The following is a 17,027-nucleotide window of genomic DNA, read 5'->3' as shown; positions in this document are numbered from 1 at the left end:
CACGTGTACACCCATGTGCACACCCAGGTGCACACGCTTGCCCGGAGCTGCCGGGCCTCACCAAGGGGAAAGCCCTGGAAAGGCACCCGAGAGCCCTTTTTTGCAAACTCAGATTGGGAAGTCCTCCTGGAAGGGGGCCTCCTGTGCCGTGACACGCTGAGAGCAGGCCAGGGCTTTCGGAGGTAGCCTAGGGAAGGTGGTCACTGGGGGTGCCCTCTCTGGGCCTTCTCCGTCCACTCGCCCCGTGGTAGCCACCCAGACCCTCGGCACCGACTGAAACACACCAGCACAGCGTCTGCCCAGGTTTATTTTGGAAAGCAAAGACTTGAACAAAGACTCCGAAAATAAATACCCGCAGGGAGGAGGTCCTCTAAGCTGAGGAAGCTCAGAGGGTCAGCGGGAGGGGGCGTGCGGAGGACGGTTTCGGGGTGGGGGCTGGACGGCGGGGCCCTGCTCAATCCCTCCCCGGGGGCAGGCCCCTGGGGCTGGCGCCCCGGGCGTGGCGAGAGACGCGGCGCGGGGCCTGCGGGAGCTCACACACGGTGTCCCTACACAGGCAGCTCTCGATGTGGGTGTACATGTACTTCAGGGAGCGGCCATCAGGGCAGCTCAGCCGTACCTCTCGCTGGCTGGTGCGCGCCTCCTTACAGCAAGAGCAGCGGCGGTCCAGGGCCTGGGCCCGCGCCGAGTACCTGGGGGAGGGCCGCGGTGAGGAGCTGCTCCCTGGGGCGCGGGACCGCCCCGCCCCCGCCCTGCCACCCCCAGCAGGGCACACGCAGGGCCTGGGACTCACATGACAAAGGTCCCACAGAACCCAGAGCAGGAATTCATTGTGACTTTCCTGGTGCAGCCGGAGTAAGAAATTTCCTTGGTAACGGGGACGGTGGAACAGTAGATCCTGGTCTCGTTGCGAGGGATGCCTGGCAAGAGGGGGTGGAGGCTCTGGGGTGGGGGCTCCACACCTTCAGGGGGCCTACAGGTTCTTCCCTCACAGCTTCTTCTCCCTCCCCAAGCGCGCCCGGCCTCAGCCACCCCCCAGCAAGCAGGGCACCCCAGGTGATGCCCTCAAGTTTAGCATCCGGTGGGGAGTGGCACAGAGGGGACAGGGATCCCAGGACACGGCGCCCTGTGCCTCTTCCCCCCGAGGGTCCCAGCTGGAGCTGCCCTGCCTGGCCGCACCTTGTGCCCTGGAGCCTCCCTCCCAGCAGCCTGCACTCACATTTCTTGCAGCATCCGTTGGGCATGAGTGTGATGGAGCCCTGGAGGGAAGGAGAATGAGCCTGGCATCCGGGACTGCCCCCTGACAGTGAGCACCCCCCTCCTGCCACAGGGTGGGAAGGGACAGGGACTGGCCTGGCCCTGGGGACCCCCACTCACCGGGAGGCAGATGCTGGGGTCAAAGTCAGGGCAGGTGACGTTGGAGACGGAGGAGATGAGCTGGTTGTGGATTTTCACGCAGCTGAAGAAGGTGCAATTGTTCGTGGGGTCGTGACTTATGTCCCCGGGCTGCAGGGCACAGGGCAGTGTGGTGAGGCCCAGCAGGAGGCCCGGCTGGCAGGCCCAGAGCCGCCAAGCAGGTGACACCCAGGAGGAGCCCCGGGACAGCCACCAGCCTCTAGTTCACAGACACGTCCACATCCTAACCCCCAGCACCTACAGATGTGACCTTTTTTGGAGAAACGGTGTTTATAGATGTGATTAAGTTAAAAATCTCAAGATGAGACCATCCTGGATTACACAGGTGGCCCTAAATGCAATGACCAGTGTCCTTATAGAGAGAGGAGGGGCCACGGGAAGATGAGGCAGAGAGTGGACGGATGCGGCCACAAACCCAGGGCCACCTGGAGCCCCAGAAGCTGATGAGGCAGGAAGGTCCCCCAGAGACTTTGGAGGGAGCATGGCCCTGCAACACCTTGAGCTTGGACTCGGGCTCCATGCTGGGAAAGTCAGTCATTCCCGGTGTTTCCAGCCCTAGTCTCTGGTCACTTGTCACGGTCGCCCCAGGACCCTTGCACAGCCGTGCCCAGCCCTGGGGAGACCCAGCCAGGGGCAGCAGGAGTCGTCCCAGGCCTCGCCCACCGCTCCAGGTCGGCCCCTCCCGAGTCAAGAGGCGGACGCGAGCAGGTGGAGCTCCCCGCGCACCTTTAGGATCATGTTCTCCATGCTGGGTCTTTTGATGATGCAGTGGGTCTGCTGACACTTGCCACAGCACTCCCCAGGGACGTCCACCAGCTCAAAGCCCTGCGAGACACGCAGGCTCAGGTGGGCGTGGGGAGGGGAGGAGCCGGGGGACAGGCGAGGGTGGCTCTTGGGGACGGGGTGGCTTACGGGGCTGCAGGAGTCACTGCAGTGCACGTGGGTGCAGGAGATGACGTTGAGCTGTGAGCTGCTGTTCCTGTCGCTGGTGCAGACACAGTCCTGGCACTTGGAGGAATACACTGGGGACCCGGGCTGAGGGCACAGGGAGGGCGGGTGAACAGGGCCACCTCCCACGCCTCCCGCCCGCCTGCCGGAGGGCTGCCCCCACCCCGGCACCCTGCCCAGCCTGAGAGCCTGCCCGGGACCCCCACCCCTGGGCCCAGGGCTCACCTGGTACTCAGCATTCCCGTGAACGCACACACCCTTGGGCACTGGGAGGAATAGAATGGGGACACGGGTCAGGCTGGCCTGCCTGGCCCCGCGGCCGACACCCAGCCACCGGACGGCATGGGCACTCGGGCCCGGGGTGGGTGTGCGTACCGTGTGGAGCGACCCCGCCCGCGGTTCCCAGGCCCCACTGACCACAAGAGTAGGACGGACAGCACTTCCCAGGACTGGCCTTGCTGCTCACTTCGAAGCCCAGTGGGCACTTGGGCGGCAACCCCTCACACAGGCTGGTATTGCATTCTGGGGGGAGGGAGGGGGATAGTGGAAAGGGCGGGGCCTGCGGGCAGTGGCCTCCCCCCTCCACACCCAGCTCGGGGGGACGGCCCAGCCCCCACAGGCCCCCAAGTCAGAGGCGTCCTGGCTCAGCGGGGCGCTGAGGACAGCCGGGGGTGGCGGGGTGAGCCCCAGGCACCCAGCGCTGCCCGGGGGGCAGCCTTACTGCAGGTCGTGATGTTACAGCACATGTCCGCCGGGTTGACCTCCGTGACCGGGTAGGTGCCGTCCTCCGTGCAGGTGACCGGCTCCTGGCGGCACTCCTTGGGCTGGCAGATGATGCCGCGCCCGCCCTCCAGGCACACGCAGTCCTTGCAGTCGAACTCAAAGTGCTCCCCGAACTGCAGGGAGGAAGTGGGCGGGCAGGGGTCGCGGCGCCAGCCCCCTCGGCCACGTGCCAGGGCCGCCCCGCAGCACTGCCCGTGCCCAGCCGGGAGGAGGCACCGCGGTGGGCGTCGCACCAAGGGTCCTGTGGGAAACCTGTGCCCTCCCCACCTCCCAGCACGTGGGGCCATGTCGCTGGCGCCATATAGCCATGACCTGCTCCTGGCATTTGCCTCCACGGGCCCAGCACACAGCAAATGCGCCACTCGTGTGGGGGGGTTCACGGAATAGAGCTAAGGCATTGGCCACGTGTGGGAGACACGGACAACACTGCGGTGGCGAAGATGTCATCTCAGGTTTAGATGGAGCATCAAGTGACCGACGGGTGGTTGGAATGAAGGGGTGGGTGGATGAGTGGATGGATGGATGGACAGTTGGACAGACAAAGGGATAGATGGATAGTTGGGTGAGTGCATGGTTGGGTAGAAGGAAGGAAAGAGAGAGGGAGGAGGGAGGGGTGGGAGGAGGGAGGAGAGGGAAGGAGGTGGACGGGTGGGTGGGCGTCCAGGGGACACCCCTGCTGGCTCAGCCTTCCGGGACTTAAATGACATGACTCAGGCTTTGAGACTCCCAGACTCTTGTGTGCAACCCACCCCAGCCCCCCAAATTCCGGGCTTGTGGGTGAACCCCACCCCAGCACCAAGAGGAAGGGCCTACCTTTCTAGGCACATTGTCAGGTCCCACACAGCCTGGGCAGGGAGAGAACACAGTCCGTTAGCAGAGCCCGGTGCCTCAGGACTGGGGTGGGTTTCGCGGAGCAATGAGGACGGGCAGCATACCACACAACTCCACACAGATGTCGAATCCTGGGGCGTAGTTCGTGGTGCCCTCGGGGCAGAAGCAGCCTTCCACCAGGCCGGTGCTCTTCTGCTTTAGGAGTCTGCGGGGGGGGGAGGGCATCATGAGATGGGTGTGCGCACGGGCTGGGCCCCGATGCACAGCCTGAGGGGCGAGCCCGCCGTCCCTGCGCACCTTGTAGCAACTAAGCTAGACTCGCAGGAGGGCTCATCTGCAGGACCACAGGCCCGGTACTCCCTGTGAGGCGGGCACGTCACCGCTGCAGGAAGGAGACAGGACTCAGAGGGGCCAGAGTTGGGAGGGAGGAGCCCGTGGGCCCCCTGGCGAGGGACAGGCCTGCCCAGCCACTCCCGCGATGGCTGAGGGTGACCGGCCACCCAGTGCTGCCCACTTCGGCCCCCCACGCCATCCCTGAGCTGGTACGCAGGCTGGCCATAGCCCCAGGCCCCCAGCCCTCCAAGCCCGCCCTTCTTGCCACCCCAAGGCCCAGGCCTGCTCTCCCTGTCCGCCGGCCCTCCCACCCCGGTGTGGCTTCAGGCCGGGCGCAGCGCCCAGTGGAGCCCAGAGCCCCGATCTGGCCTGCGGGACCACAGGTCTGGGGCAGGGGCAGCCAGGCACGCACAGCAGACCCCGTGGGTGTGGTTCCGCCAGTCGATGCAGACGTTCGCCTGGGCACAGAGGGTGGCGTAGGTCTGCAGGCTGGCGCACTCCAGGCCTGTGCCAGGCACAAGGCAGCTGTCGAACATGCAGGCTTCGTAGTAGTGCTGGGGGGGTACCAGGGCGTGGCATGGGGCAAACAAGCTGGGAGGGAGGGGGGGCGGGTCACACTCTGGCCGGCCCTCCCACCCGCCCAGCACCTCCGCCCGGCTGCCCTCCTGGAGCCTGGCTCAGCCTGCATCCCACCGAACGAGTGCCCGTGGGCAGACCGTGGTCGGAGGCGAGGGAGCTCCAAGCTCAGTGGCTGCCAGGTGCCGGGACACCCGCCTGCAACCCTGGCAGAGGGCCACCCAACCTCGACTTGCACACCTCTGGGGACAAGGCCCTCGCTCGCATGGCTGCCAGCTTTGGGGGTGCCTCCCTGACCCAGCCCTGAACGCTAGCTCTGGCCCTGGTCAGCCGCTCTCCATAAGGCCCGCAGCTCAGCCGACCCTGCCGAGGCAGGAGAGATCTGGGAGTTCAGAAAAGGCCCAGGGATATCTGACAAGACAGCTCAGCCCCGTAGACATCAGGAGCCCCCGCCCTGGGCCCTCCGGGACCCAGCACCTGCCCATGGTGCCCTGACTTCCCTCCGACACCCCAGCCCCGTGCTCAGCCCCCTGCCTCGGCGCCTCTCTGCAGACAGGCGTGCGGCACAGAAAGGGGAGAGGTAGCCGCTCCCCGAGACCCCGCAGTTCGTTAGTGACGGGCAGGGGCACCTGTCTTTCATGAGCTCGCAGAGAGGAGAGGTGCAGTCCCTGTGGGAGGTGGTGCTGCCCCCCGGCGGCGTGATGGTCGGGCCCTTGGTGGTGACTCTGGTTTGGGGACAGTGCGGCTTGGAGGGGTCGTTCACCATCCACTGATCCGCTGCGAACTCGCAGCTGGCAACAACCTCCCCACTGGGCAGCACGCAGTCGTCCGCGGTGTTGTTGGTGCACGTGCCTGTGTTGGGAGGAAGCCCACGTCGCACCAGCACCCGGCCCCACACCCCCCTTCTCCAGCCCAGGTCCCCCGGTGACCATCAGGCCGGGGCCGAGGGCACAGACCAGACAGGACTCCCACTGGCCTCTTCCCACAGGGCCCCGAGCCGGGGACCCGGAGAACCACCGCTGGGCTGGCAGGTGCTCACACCCAGCCTCCCCCCAGCCCGAGCCGCCCTCCTCAGGGCTGCAGGGAGCCCACAGGGCCGAGGGGCTCACCACACTGGCCCTTGGTGTTGTTGCCAAACAGGTGGTAGGGCAGCCTGATGGAGAAGGAAAGTCCGTTGTAGGAGATGAGGGCGCCCAGCTCGGAGATTCCCACCATGTAGTTGATGCCAGACTGGTACACATGCAGCTCACTCTTCACGTAGGGCAGGGCCACCACCTGCCTGTTGACCTGCACCTGTGACCAGACACCCGGGGTCAGGACAGCCAGCAGGGCAGGCGTGGTGGCCACTCACCTGGGGCCCCGCCCCGGCCACCTCGGGAAACAGAGCCTCCTGGGTCCAACAGGGGTGAGTCGGGGCAAGCTGAGTCTTCAGAGAGCACCTGGGATCACCCCACCCCTGCCTGTTTTCAGGCCTGTGCGTCCAGTGGGGGACCTATGCCTGGCCCCTGCCCTGGTCCCTTCCCCACTTCCTTTCCATTGCTCTGGGCCAGACTTGTCCCGGCCGGCCCCTGGGGGAGGTCGCAAGGACACTGCGCTCAGAGGCCCCTGGAGTCGCCGGGGGTGCATGCCGAGGGCAGAGTTCCCCAGGCCACAGGAACCAGCAACCCCACGTGAGTGTGTGCCCAGTGCCTGTGCTCGGGAAGGGGGCTTCTGCCACAGAGACCTGGGACTAGGGCAGGTGCTGGGAGCATGAGTGGGGGAGGTCAAGGGGCCCCTGAATGCCCCTGGAGGGCCTGCGAGAACAGCCCAGTCCCCTGCCGAGTGAGGAACCCGCCACGGGTGCATCCCGCCTGGGTGTCCTCGGCCTTGCCACGCACCTGAACCTTGATGGGCATCATCTGCAGCGTCTTGATCAGCACCTCTTGGAACTCGTAACGCACAATGAGTGCACGGGGGCAGGACACCTGGTCGTTGACGTCACAGTGGTAGTTGTCGATGTAGACCCCGAAGTTGTCCAGCGTGGAGGCGACCCGCTCCACCAGCACGTACGTGCAGTTACCCTGGTAGCTGTAGTACAGCCCATCGAACGTGACGTAGTGAGGGTCCCCCCAGCCTGTGCAGTAGCCTGAGGAGGGAGCTCTGCTGAGCCACACCGAGCCCCGGGCCGGGGCCGCGCCGGGGGCAGAGGCTGGTGGGAGCCCAGGGACGGTGGGAACAGCAAGCAGGAGTCAAGGGGGCGCCGCACATTCCGGTTCCTGGGGCGTGCGGGGCATGCAAGCCCGTTCTGTGGGACGGAGCCCCGCCTTGGAGCCAGAAGGCCTGGGTGCCGAGTGCCACTCTGCTCCTCCAACCCCGGGAGCAGCTCATTCTGCACAGGTAGCTGTGCTCCACCAGGCAAGCCCCACACCTGGACCCCCTGCCTGAGATGAGGCGCAAGGAGGAAGCCCACCGCAGGCGGCCATCACGTCCAAGGACCTCGGGCCCTGCCGCCCCCCGCCCACAGAGGGAGAAGGCGGAGGGTCCTGCGGCGTCAGGGGACTTACAGTCGCACTCCCAGTGCTGGCAGCAGTCGTGGGGACCCTTGACGAGCACGGGCTGGAGGCCGTTGGAGCAGGTGGGCTTGGGCGGGACCTCGCACTCCATCTCCACGAGCTCCACGGTGTTGTTGTACTTGCAAATCGCCATTGTGCAGTTACACAGCCACCACGTCTCGTTCTCCTACGGCAGGAAGGGCGCAGGATCAGCGGGGACCAGCCTGGACCCCCCCCCACCCCGCTGGAGGCTGGGGCACCGGGCACCCCGAGCAGGAGGCAGCTCACTGAGGCAAGGAAGGCGTGGGTGAGAAGTGGGGGGCTCCAGCGGACCCTGCACCCAGAAGGCTGCTAGAAGCCTCAGTGGTGGTGCAGGGCGCAGGGACAGGGGAGTCTCGGATGACCAGCAGAGAGGCAGTGCCTGGGCTCCGGATACCTGGCTGGTGGGTGAGTGTGCTCAGTGCCAAGGGGACAAGAAATAGCCCGCGGCACACTGACCTGTCTGGGAGGATCAAAGTCTGGGCACGCAGGGGGCTTGGTGGTGGCCGGTGTGCTCGATGCTGTGGGCGTGGGTGGTTTGGGTGTTGAAGTGGGTGCCAGCTCGGAAGGGCTGGGTGTTGGGGAGGGTGTGGACGGGCATGACCAGTTGAAGATCTCGATGGTGCAGGACCGCGAGCAGTTCGCATAATAGCAGGTGTCCCCGTGTGTGCCGTTGTATACCATCTCACCTACGAGGGGAGAGAGACCAGTCCTCCACTGTCCAGACAGGGCTGGCCACCAGGGCATGCGGCAGGTCCCACGAGGCCACCACACCCCACTTCCCTGATTCACGGCCACAGCAAAGCGGGCCTGACCACAGGGACAGCCGCCCACACCCAGCATCCAGCTTCCCAAGTGAGCTCCTGGTTTAGACTGACGCCTGACCCCCAACCACTGGTGAAAGCAGAGACCAAAGCCCCACCAGCCTCTGTCGCCCGAAAGCCAGAGGGAAAAGCTTGGGTACCTGGTGCGTAGTAGGTGTCATTCAAAACGCAGCAGAGGAGCTGAGTGGGGGAAATGACTGAGCCCGTGCTTATGGTGAGGTTGGGGGTGGAGATTGGGGTCAGTGTAGGGGTGGGCACATGGGAGGTCGTGGGGCTGGCGGTCTGTGGCCTGGACGGTGTGGGCGGTGTGGAGGTTCCTGTGGTGGTCGTTGACACAGTCGTGGGAGTGGGCGTGGAGGGGGCTCCTGGGGTGGGCGAGGGGGGCCCAGTTGTAGTTTCGCTGGTGGGGGTGGTCTTTGAGGAGGTGGGACCGGAGGTCTGCATGCCTGTAAAAATGAAGGTTTCAGGTGGGAGCTCATAGCATCCACTCATCTGAGAGACCACAGGGGCCCGATGGCAAATGCAGCCACCTCGCAGAAAACCCACTCAAGCCGTGGCATGTGGCGTGGAAAGGCCGACGTCCACTTTCCTGGCTCTCGGTCTCAAGGTAGGGCGAGGCGAGCAGGGCCCACCATGCAGTGTTAGGTCCACAGTGGTGAGGCTAAAGGGGTTGTCACAACACCGGTCCGTCTGAGATTATGCTGACCAGCTGCCCTCTGAAGCCCCATGGGGAGGTGCTGGCAGAGGTGGGGGACAGAAGGGGGGTCTCCCAGGGCACCTGACAGGAGCCTCCATTCCCAGCCCTGGCCCCACATGCCACAGTGGGGCCCCCTCCCTGGACTTCTTTGCCCATATTGCCCATCACACAGCCAAGGATTGAGGAACAAGGACCTCAGGAAGCTGTGCCTGAAGAGACATCTTGTGGGGGGCAAGTGGGGAGCTCTCTGCTCTGCCGCCCACACCTCATGTCTGAGAAGCTGTATGGCTCCCAGCAGGAAAGCTTGCTCTCCTAGGGTTAGGAGGACCCTGAGCACACCACTGGCAAGCACACCTGCTCCGTGGGGCTTATGTACCTGGAGTGCTGGCAGCAGGAGTGGGCGGAGAAGGCGAGATGCTTCCTGTGGTAGTGCCCTTTGTTTCTGTTGGCGGGGAGGGCGACAGTGTGCTGGGTGTCTTCGTGATTGTTGGGGTGCTGGTCAGAAGCGTGGTTGATTCTGTGGAAGGAGGAAAGATGAATTGAGAGTCTGGAGGAAAGGAGGGCTCAGGTGGGGGTTTTGGCATGGTGGTCTTACCTGCAGGTTCAGTGCCCGTGGTAGTGGTGATGGTCGGGGTGCCCGTGGTGGTGGTGGTCGTCGTGGTTGTTGGGGTGGGTGTCGGGGTCGGGGTGCCCGTGGTCGTGGTGGTCGTGGTGGTGCTGGGAGTGGTGGTGATGGTGGGGGTCGGGGTCTCAGTAATGGTGGGTGTCGGGGTCGGGGTGCCCGTGGTCGTGGTGGTCGTGGTGGTGCCTGGAGTGGTGGTGCTCAGAGTGGTAGTGATAGTGGGGGTCGGGGTCTCAGTAATGGTGGGGGTTGGGGTTGGGGTGCCCGTGGTCGTGGTGGTCGTGGTGGTGCTCGGAGTGGTGGTGCTGGGAGTGGTGGTGATGGTGGGGGTTGGGGTCTCAGTAATGGTGGGGGTTGGAGTTGGGGTGCCCGTGGTGGTCGTGGCGGTGCTCGGAGTGGTGGAGATGGTGGGTGTCGGGGTCGGGGTGCCCGTGGTCGTGGTGGTCGTGGTGGTGCTCGGAGTGGTGGTGATGGTGGGTGTCGGGGTCTCAGTAATGGTGGGGGTCGGGGTTGGGGTGCCCGTGGTCATGGTGGTCGTGGTGGTGCTCAGAGTGGTGGTGATGGTGGGTGTCGGGGTCGGGGTGCCCGTGGTCACGGTGGTTGTGGTGGTGCTGGGAGTGGTGGTGCTCGGAGTGGTGGTGATGGTGGGGGTCGGGGTCTCAGTAATGGTGGGGGTTGGGGTCGGGGTGCCCGTGGTCATGGTGGTCGTGGTGGTGCTCGGAGTGGTGGTGCTCGGAGTGGTGGTGATGGTGGGGGTCGGGGTCTCAGTAATGGTGGGGGTCGGGGTGCCTGTGGTCGTGGTGGTCGTGGTGGTGCTCGGAGTGGTGGTGATGGTGGGCGTCAGGGTCGGGGTGCCCGTGGTCGTGGTGGTCGTGGTGGTCGTGGTGGTGCTTAGAGTGGTGGTGCTCAGAGTAGTGGTGATGGTGGGGGTCGGGGTCTCAGTAATGGTGGGGGTCGGGGTCGGGGTGCCTATGGTCATGGTGGTCATGGTGGTGCTCAGAGTGGTGGTGATGGTGGGTGTCAGGGTCGGGGTGCCTGTGGTCGTGGTGGTCGTGGTGGTGCTCGGAGTGGTGGTGCTCGGAGTGGTGGTGATGGTGGGGGTTGGGGTCTCAGTAATGGTGGGGGTTGGGGTCGGGGTGCCCGTGGTGGTCGTGGTGGTGCTCGGAGTGGTGGTGATGGTGGGGGTCGGGGTCTCAGTAATGGTGGGGGTCGGGGTCGGGGTGCCCGTGGTCGTGGTGGTCGTGGTGGTGCTCGGAGTGGTGGTGCTCAGAGTGGTGGTGATGGTGAGGTTTGGGGTCTCTGTAATGGTGGGTGTCGGGGTTGGGGTGCCCGTGATGGTGGTGGTCATGGTGGTGCCTGGAGTGGTGGTGCTCAGAGTGGTAGTGATGGTGGGGGTCGGGGTCTCAGTAATGGTGGGGGTCGGGGTCAGGGTGCCCGTGGTCGTGGTGGTCGTGGTGGTGCTCGGAGTGGTGGTGCTCAGAGTGGTGGTGATGGTGGAGGTCAGGGTCTCAGTAATGGTGGGGGTTGGGGTCGGGGTGCCCATGGTGGTCGTGGTGGTCCTCGGAGTGGTGGTGATGGTGGGGGTCGGCGTCTCAGTAATGGTGGGTGTTGGGGTCGGGGTGCCCGTGGTCGTGGTGGTCGTGGTGGTGCTCGGAGTGGTGGTGCTCAGAGTGGTGGTAATGGTGGGGGTCGGGGTCTCAGTAATGGTGGGGGTCGGGGTGCCTGTGGTCGTGGTGGTCGTGGTGGTGCTCAGAGTGGTGGTGATGGTGGGCGTCAGGGTCGGGGTGCCCATGGTCGTGGTGGTGCTCGGAGTGGTGGTGATGGTGGGTGTCGGGGTCGGGGTGCCCGTGGTGGTGGTGGTCGTGGTGGTGCTCGGAGTGGTGGTGCTCGGAGTGGTGGTGATGGTGGGGGTCGGAGTCTCAGTAATGGTGGGGGTTGGGGTCGGGGTGCCCGTGGTGGTCGTGGTGGTGCTTGGAGTGGTGGTGATGGTGGGGGTCGGGGTCTCAGTAATGGTGGGGGTCGGGGTCGGGGTGCCCGTGGTCGTGGTGGTCGTGGTGGTGCTCGGAGTGGTGGTGCTGGGAGTGGTGGTGATGGTGGGAGTCGGGGTCTCAGTAATGGTGGGTGTCGGGGTCGGGGTGCCCGTGGTCGTGGTGGTCGTGGTGGTGCTCGGAGTGGTGGTGCTCGGAGTGGTGGTGATAGTGGGGGTCGGGGTCTCAGTAATGGTGGGGGTCGGGGTGCCTGTGGTCGTGGTGGTCGTGGTGGTGCTCGGAGTGGTGGTGATGGTGGGCGTCAGGGTCGGTGTGCCCGTGGTCGTGGTGGTGCTCGGAGTGGTGGTGATGGTGGGTGTCGGGGTCGGGGTGCCCGTGGTGGTGGTGGTCGTGGTGGTGCTCGGAGTGGTGGTGCTCGGAGTGGTGGTGATGGTGGGGGTCGGAGTCTCAGTAATGGTGGGGGTTGGGGTCGGGGTGCCCGTGGTGGTCGTGGTGGTGCTTGGAGTGGTGGTGATGGTGGGGGTCGGGGTCTCAGTAATGGTGGGGGTCGGGGTCAGGGTGCCCGTGGTCGTGGTGGTCGTGGTGGTGCTCGGAGTGGTGGTGCTGGGAGTGGTGGTGATGGTGGGGGTCGGGGTCTCAGTAATGGTGGGTGTCGGGGTCGGGGTGCCCGTGGTCGTGGTGGTCGTGGTGGTGCCTGGAGTGGTGGTGCTCAGAGTGGTAGTGATAGTGGGGGTCGGGGTCTCAGTAATGGTGGGGGTTGGGGTTGGGGTGCCCGTGGTCGTGGTGGTCGTGGTGGTGCTCGGAGTGGTGGTGCTCGAAGTGGTGGTGATGGTGGGGGTCGGGGTCTCAGTAATGGTGGGTGTCGGGGTCAGGGTGCCCGTGGTTGTGGTGGTCTTGGTGGTGCTTGGAGTGGTGGTGCTCGGAGTGGTGGTGATGGTGGGGGTCGGGGTCTCAGTAATGGTGGGTGTCGGGGTCGGGGTGCCCGTGGTCATGGTGGTCGTGGTGGTGCTCGGAGTGGTGGTGCTCGGAGTGGTAGTGATGGTGGGGGTCGGGGTCTCAGTAATGGTGGGGGTCGGGGTCGGGGTGCCCATGGTCGTGGTGGTTGTGGTGGCGCTCGGAGTGGTGGTGATGGTGGGTGTCGGGGTCGGGGTGCCCGTGGTCGTGGTGGTCGTGGTGGTGCTTGGAGTGGTGGTGATGGTGGGGGTCGGGGTCTCAGTAATGGTGGGGGTCGGGGTCGGGGTGCCCATGGTTGTGGTGGTCGTGGTGGCGCTCGGAGTGGTGGTGATGGTGGGTGTCGGGGTCGGGGTGCCCATGGTCGTGGTGGTCGTGGTGGTGCTCGGAGTGGTGGTGATGGTGGGGGTCGGGGTCTCAGTAATGGTGGGGGTTGGGGTCAGGGTGCCCGTGGTGGTCGTGGTGGTGCTCGGAGTGGTGGTGATGGTGGGGGTCGGGGTCTCAGTAATGGTGGGGGTCGGGGTGCCTGTGGTCATGGTGGTCGTGGTGGTGCTTGGAGTGCTGGTGATGGTGGGCGTCAGGGTCGGGGTGCCCATGGTCATGGTGGTCGTGGTGGTGCTCGGAGTGGTGGTGATGGTGGGTGTCGTGGTCGGGGTGCCCGTGGTCGTGGTGGTCGTGGTGGTCGTGGTGGTGCTTGGAGTGGTGGTGCTCGGAGTAGTGGTGATGGTGGGGGTCGGGGTCTCAGTAATGGTGGGGGTCGGGGTTGGGGTGCCTGTGGTCGTGGTGGTCATGGTGGTGCTCGGAGTGGTAGTGATGGTGGGTGTCGGGGTCGGGGTGCCCATGGTCGTGGTGGTCGTGGTGGTGCTTGTAGTGGTGATGCTCAGAGTGGTAGTGATGGTGGGGGTCGGGGTCTCAGTAATGGTGGGGGTCGGGGTCGGGGTGCCCATGGTCGTGGTGGTCGTGGTGGTGCCTGGAGTGGTGGTGCTCAGAGTGGTAGTGATAGTGGGGGTCGGGGTCTCAGTAATGGTGGGGGTTGGGGTTGGGGTGCCCGTGGTCGTGGTGGTCGTGGTGGTGCTCGGAGTGGTTGTGCTTGGAATGGTGGTGCTCGGAGTGGTGGTGATGGTGGGGGTCGGGGTTTCAGTAATGGTGGGTGTCGGGGTCGGGGTGCCCGTGGTCGTGGTGGTCGTGGTGGTGCCTGGAGTGGTGGTGCTCGGAGTGGTGGTGATGGTGGGGGTCGGGGTCTCAGTAATGGTGGGTGTCGGGGTTGGGGTGCCCGTGATGGTGGTGGTCATGGTGGTGCCTGGAGTGGTGGTGCTCGGAGTGGTGGTGATGGTGGGTGTCGGGGTTGGGGTGCCCGTGGTTGTGGTGGTCATGGTGGTGCTTGGAATGGTGGTGCTCGGAGTGGTGGTGATGGTGGGTGTCAGGGTCGGGGTGCCCGTGGTTGTGGTGGTTGTGGTGGTGCTCGGAGTGGTGGTGATGGTGGGGGTCGGGGTCTCAGTAATGGTGGGTGTCGGGGTTGGGGTGCCCGTGATGGTGGTGGTCATGGTGGTGCCTGGAGTGGTGGTGCTCGGAGTGGTGGTGATGGTGGGTGTCGGGGTCGGGGTGCCCGTGGTCGTGGTGGTCGTGGTGGTGCTCGGAGTGGCGATGCTCAGAGTGGTGGTGATGGTGGGGGTCGGGGTCTCAGTAATGGTGGGTGTCGGGGTCGGGGTGCCCATGGTTGTGGTGGTTGTGGTGGTGCTCGGAGTGGTGATGCTCAGAGTGGTGGTGATGGTGGGGGTCGGGGTCTCAGTAATGGTGGGTGTCGGGGTCGGGGTGCCCGTGGTTGTGGTGGTTGTGGTGGTGCTCGGAGTGGTGGTGATGGTGGGGGTCGGGGTCTCAGTAATGGTGGGTGTCGGGGTCGGGGTGCCCGTGGTCGTGGTGGTCGTGGTGGTGCTTGTAGTGGTGATGCTCAGAGTGGTGGTGATGGTGGGGGTCGGGGTCTCAGTAATGGTGGGGGTCGGGTTTGGGGTGCCCGTGGTGGTCGTGGTGGTGCTCGGAGTGGTGGTGATGGTGGGTGTCGGGGTTGGGGTGCCCGTGGTCGTGGTGGTCGTGGTGGTGCTCGGAGTGGTGGTGCTCGGAGTGGTGGTGATGGTGGGGGTCGGGGTCTCAGTAATGGTGGGGGTCGGGGTCGGGGTGCCCGTGGTGGTCGTGGTCGTGGTGGTGGTCTGGGCAGGTGTCGGGGTCTCCGTGCCCGTAGTGGTGGTGATAGTGGGTGTTGAGGTCGGAGTGCCTGTGGTGGTGGTGGTCGGAGTTGGGGTGCCTGTGGTGGTGGTGGTAGGAGTGGTGGTGATGGTGGGCGTCGGGGTCAGAGTGCCCGTGGTGGTGGTGGTTGGGGTGGTGGTCATGGTGGTTGTTGGAGAGGTGGTGATGGTAGGTGTTGGGGTCTCAGTGCCTGAGGTGGTGGTGATGGTAGGGGTTGGGGTTGGGGTGCCTGTGGTGGTGGTGATGGTGGAGGTGGTGGTCGGGGTGGTGGTAGGAACAGATATGGGGATACAGTCATCAGGCATTATACAGCATTGGACATTGATCGCATAGTTGAGGCAGAAGGCCTGTGGCATGATCCCCCCTGGCTTCTGGTCTTCATTTCTACACACCAGCCCGACAGAGAGGTTACACACCACATTCTGCCCAAGTTCTTCAATGGGCATGTTGGGAAACTGTGTGGCTCTGCAGGAGATGTTGACTGCCAAGCCTCCTTTACAGACGTTCTTAATTGATTCAATGTCTCCACCCAGTTTGGTAAAGCTTGGTTTACCTGAATCCAACCAGCCCGTCCAGTTGCAGTGAGGCACACAGGGAGAGATTGTTGGCCCTGTGGTGGTTGATTCTGGGGTAGGCGTGGTGGTGGTGGTGGTCGGGGGTTCTGGAGTAGGTGTGGACGTCGAGGTGGTTGTGGTGGTCGGAGTAGGTGTTGGGGTTGGGGTCTCTGTGCCTATGGTGGTGGTGATGGTGGGAGTCGAGGTTGGTGTGCCTGTGGTGGTGGTGCTCGGTGTGGTGGTCGGTGTGGTGGTCGGTGTGGTGGTCGGAATGGTGGTGATGGTGGTGGTCGGAGTGGTGGTCAGCGTGGTGGTCGGCGTGGTGGTCGGAGTGGTGGTCAGTGTGGTGGTCGGCGTGGTGGTCAGAGTGGTGGTGATGGTGGTGATCGGAGTGGTGGTCGGCGTGGTGGTCGGCGTGGTGGTGATGGTGGTGGTCGGCGTGGTGGTCGGAGTGGTGGTCAGCGTGGTGGTCGGCGCAGTGGTCGGAGTGGTGGTCGGAGTGGTGGTGATGGTGGTGGTCGGAGTGGTGGTCGGTGTTGTGGTCGGAGTGGTGGTGATGGTGGTTGGAGTGGTGGTCGGCGTGGTGGTCGGTGTGGTGGTCGGTGTGGTGGTCAGAGTGGTGGTGATGGTTGTGGTCGGTGTGGTGGTTGGAGTGGTGGTGATGGTGGTGGTCGGAGTGGTGGTCAGCGTGGTGGTCGGCGTGGTGGTCGGAGTGGTCAGCGTGGTGGTCGGCGTGGTGGTCGGTGTGGTGGTCGGAATGGTGGTCGGCGTGGTGGTCGGGGTGGTGGTCGGAGTGGTGGTTGGCGTGGTGGTCGGCGTGGTGGTGATGGTGGTGGTCGGTGTGGTGGTCGGCGTGGTGGTCAGCGTGGTGGGCGGAGTGGTGGTGGTGGTAGATGTTGGGGTTCGGGTGCCTGTGGTGGTGGTGGTGGTGGTAGTCAGGGGTTCTGGTGTAGGTGTGGAGGTGGTGGTCATGGTGAAGGTGGTGGGAGTGGTCGTGGGGGCCATGGTTGTGGACGGGTGACACTCATCCATTGGCACACAGCAATTGACACGTATCTCGTAGTCGTAACAGACTGCAAATGGCCCGTTTCCAAACTGGTCTACATTGTAGCAAATGAACCCAAAGGAGACATTGCACCGCGCCTTCTGGCCCGCCTGCTCCCAGCTGAGGTGGGGCTCTGCGGCCAACCTGCACTCGATGTCCTCAGGGGCTCTGCAGACACCGTCGAAGGTCTCCCGGTCTCCACCATCACTGTGTATAGTGGGGTGGTTCTCATTGATCCAGTCGGACCAGAAACAGCACAGCCCTGGGGAAGGAAGACCCAAGATTGGTCCCCACTCTGGATGCAGCTTCCAGGGAGCTCACTGGGACTCGGAGAGGTCAGAGTCCCCATGACCACCCTTCCTATCATGGCCAAAGAGCCAGCTTATAGAATGTAAGGCCGGACACCACTTCCATCCTCCTCCTGCAGCTGAACGCTGAGCTCCTCATGCCACACCTGGGTGACAGATCCTGGCCTCAGGGCCCAAAAAAAGTAAATCCAGGAAGGGTCACCCATTGCAGTGAGGAGGCCCATGGGAAGGGGCCTGGTCTAGACTCCTGACCAACAGTGCTGTCAGCCAGCGCCGGTCCCCTCCCTGTGCTGAGCCCAGGGCCTGGTGAGAGGACCCTCTCTGCACAAGGGAGCCACAC

At 64.7% G+C, this 17,027-nt stretch overlaps 1 protein-coding gene across 1 annotated transcript in view; it reads right to left on the bottom strand.

Annotated features, from left to right (window-relative positions):
- Nucleotides 1-297: 297 nt before the first annotated feature.
- Nucleotides 298-17,027, bottom strand: part of MUC2 (mucin 2, oligomeric mucus/gel-forming) — a 29,419-nt gene continuing 12,689 nt past the window's right edge. The window contains exons 29-48 of the mRNA XM_064576418.1: nucleotides 9,574-16,674; nucleotides 8,422-8,727; nucleotides 7,917-8,146; nucleotides 7,431-7,605; nucleotides 6,765-7,012; nucleotides 5,997-6,180; nucleotides 5,517-5,739; nucleotides 4,724-4,902; nucleotides 4,287-4,360; nucleotides 4,083-4,173; nucleotides 3,961-3,992; nucleotides 3,086-3,260; nucleotides 2,782-2,886; nucleotides 2,590-2,630; nucleotides 2,329-2,451; nucleotides 2,143-2,241; nucleotides 1,378-1,506; nucleotides 1,220-1,259; nucleotides 794-920; nucleotides 298-692 (exon numbers count right to left, since the gene is read on the bottom strand). Of these exons, the coding sequence (XP_064432488.1) occupies nucleotides 455-692; nucleotides 794-920; nucleotides 1,220-1,259; nucleotides 1,378-1,506; nucleotides 2,143-2,241; nucleotides 2,329-2,451; nucleotides 2,590-2,630; nucleotides 2,782-2,886; nucleotides 3,086-3,260; nucleotides 3,961-3,992; nucleotides 4,083-4,173; nucleotides 4,287-4,360; nucleotides 4,724-4,902; nucleotides 5,517-5,739; nucleotides 5,997-6,180; nucleotides 6,765-7,012; nucleotides 7,431-7,605; nucleotides 7,917-8,146; nucleotides 8,422-8,727; nucleotides 9,574-16,674 (9,920 nt within the window). The 3' untranslated portion in view covers nucleotides 298-454. The remainder of the gene's footprint in view (nucleotides 693-793; nucleotides 921-1,219; nucleotides 1,260-1,377; nucleotides 1,507-2,142; nucleotides 2,242-2,328; nucleotides 2,452-2,589; nucleotides 2,631-2,781; nucleotides 2,887-3,085; nucleotides 3,261-3,960; nucleotides 3,993-4,082; nucleotides 4,174-4,286; nucleotides 4,361-4,723; nucleotides 4,903-5,516; nucleotides 5,740-5,996; nucleotides 6,181-6,764; nucleotides 7,013-7,430; nucleotides 7,606-7,916; nucleotides 8,147-8,421; nucleotides 8,728-9,573; nucleotides 16,675-17,027) is intronic.

This window comes from Mirounga angustirostris, unplaced genomic scaffold (assembly GCF_029215605.1).
Source record: "Mirounga angustirostris isolate CCGP_5_RB_7025 unplaced genomic scaffold, mMirAng1.0.hap1 SCAF_13, whole genome shotgun sequence".
Taxonomy (NCBI): domain Eukaryota; kingdom Metazoa; phylum Chordata; class Mammalia; order Carnivora; family Phocidae; genus Mirounga; species Mirounga angustirostris.
Note: the sequence above shows the minus strand (reverse complement) of the source record. Positions and strands in the feature narration are given on the sequence as shown.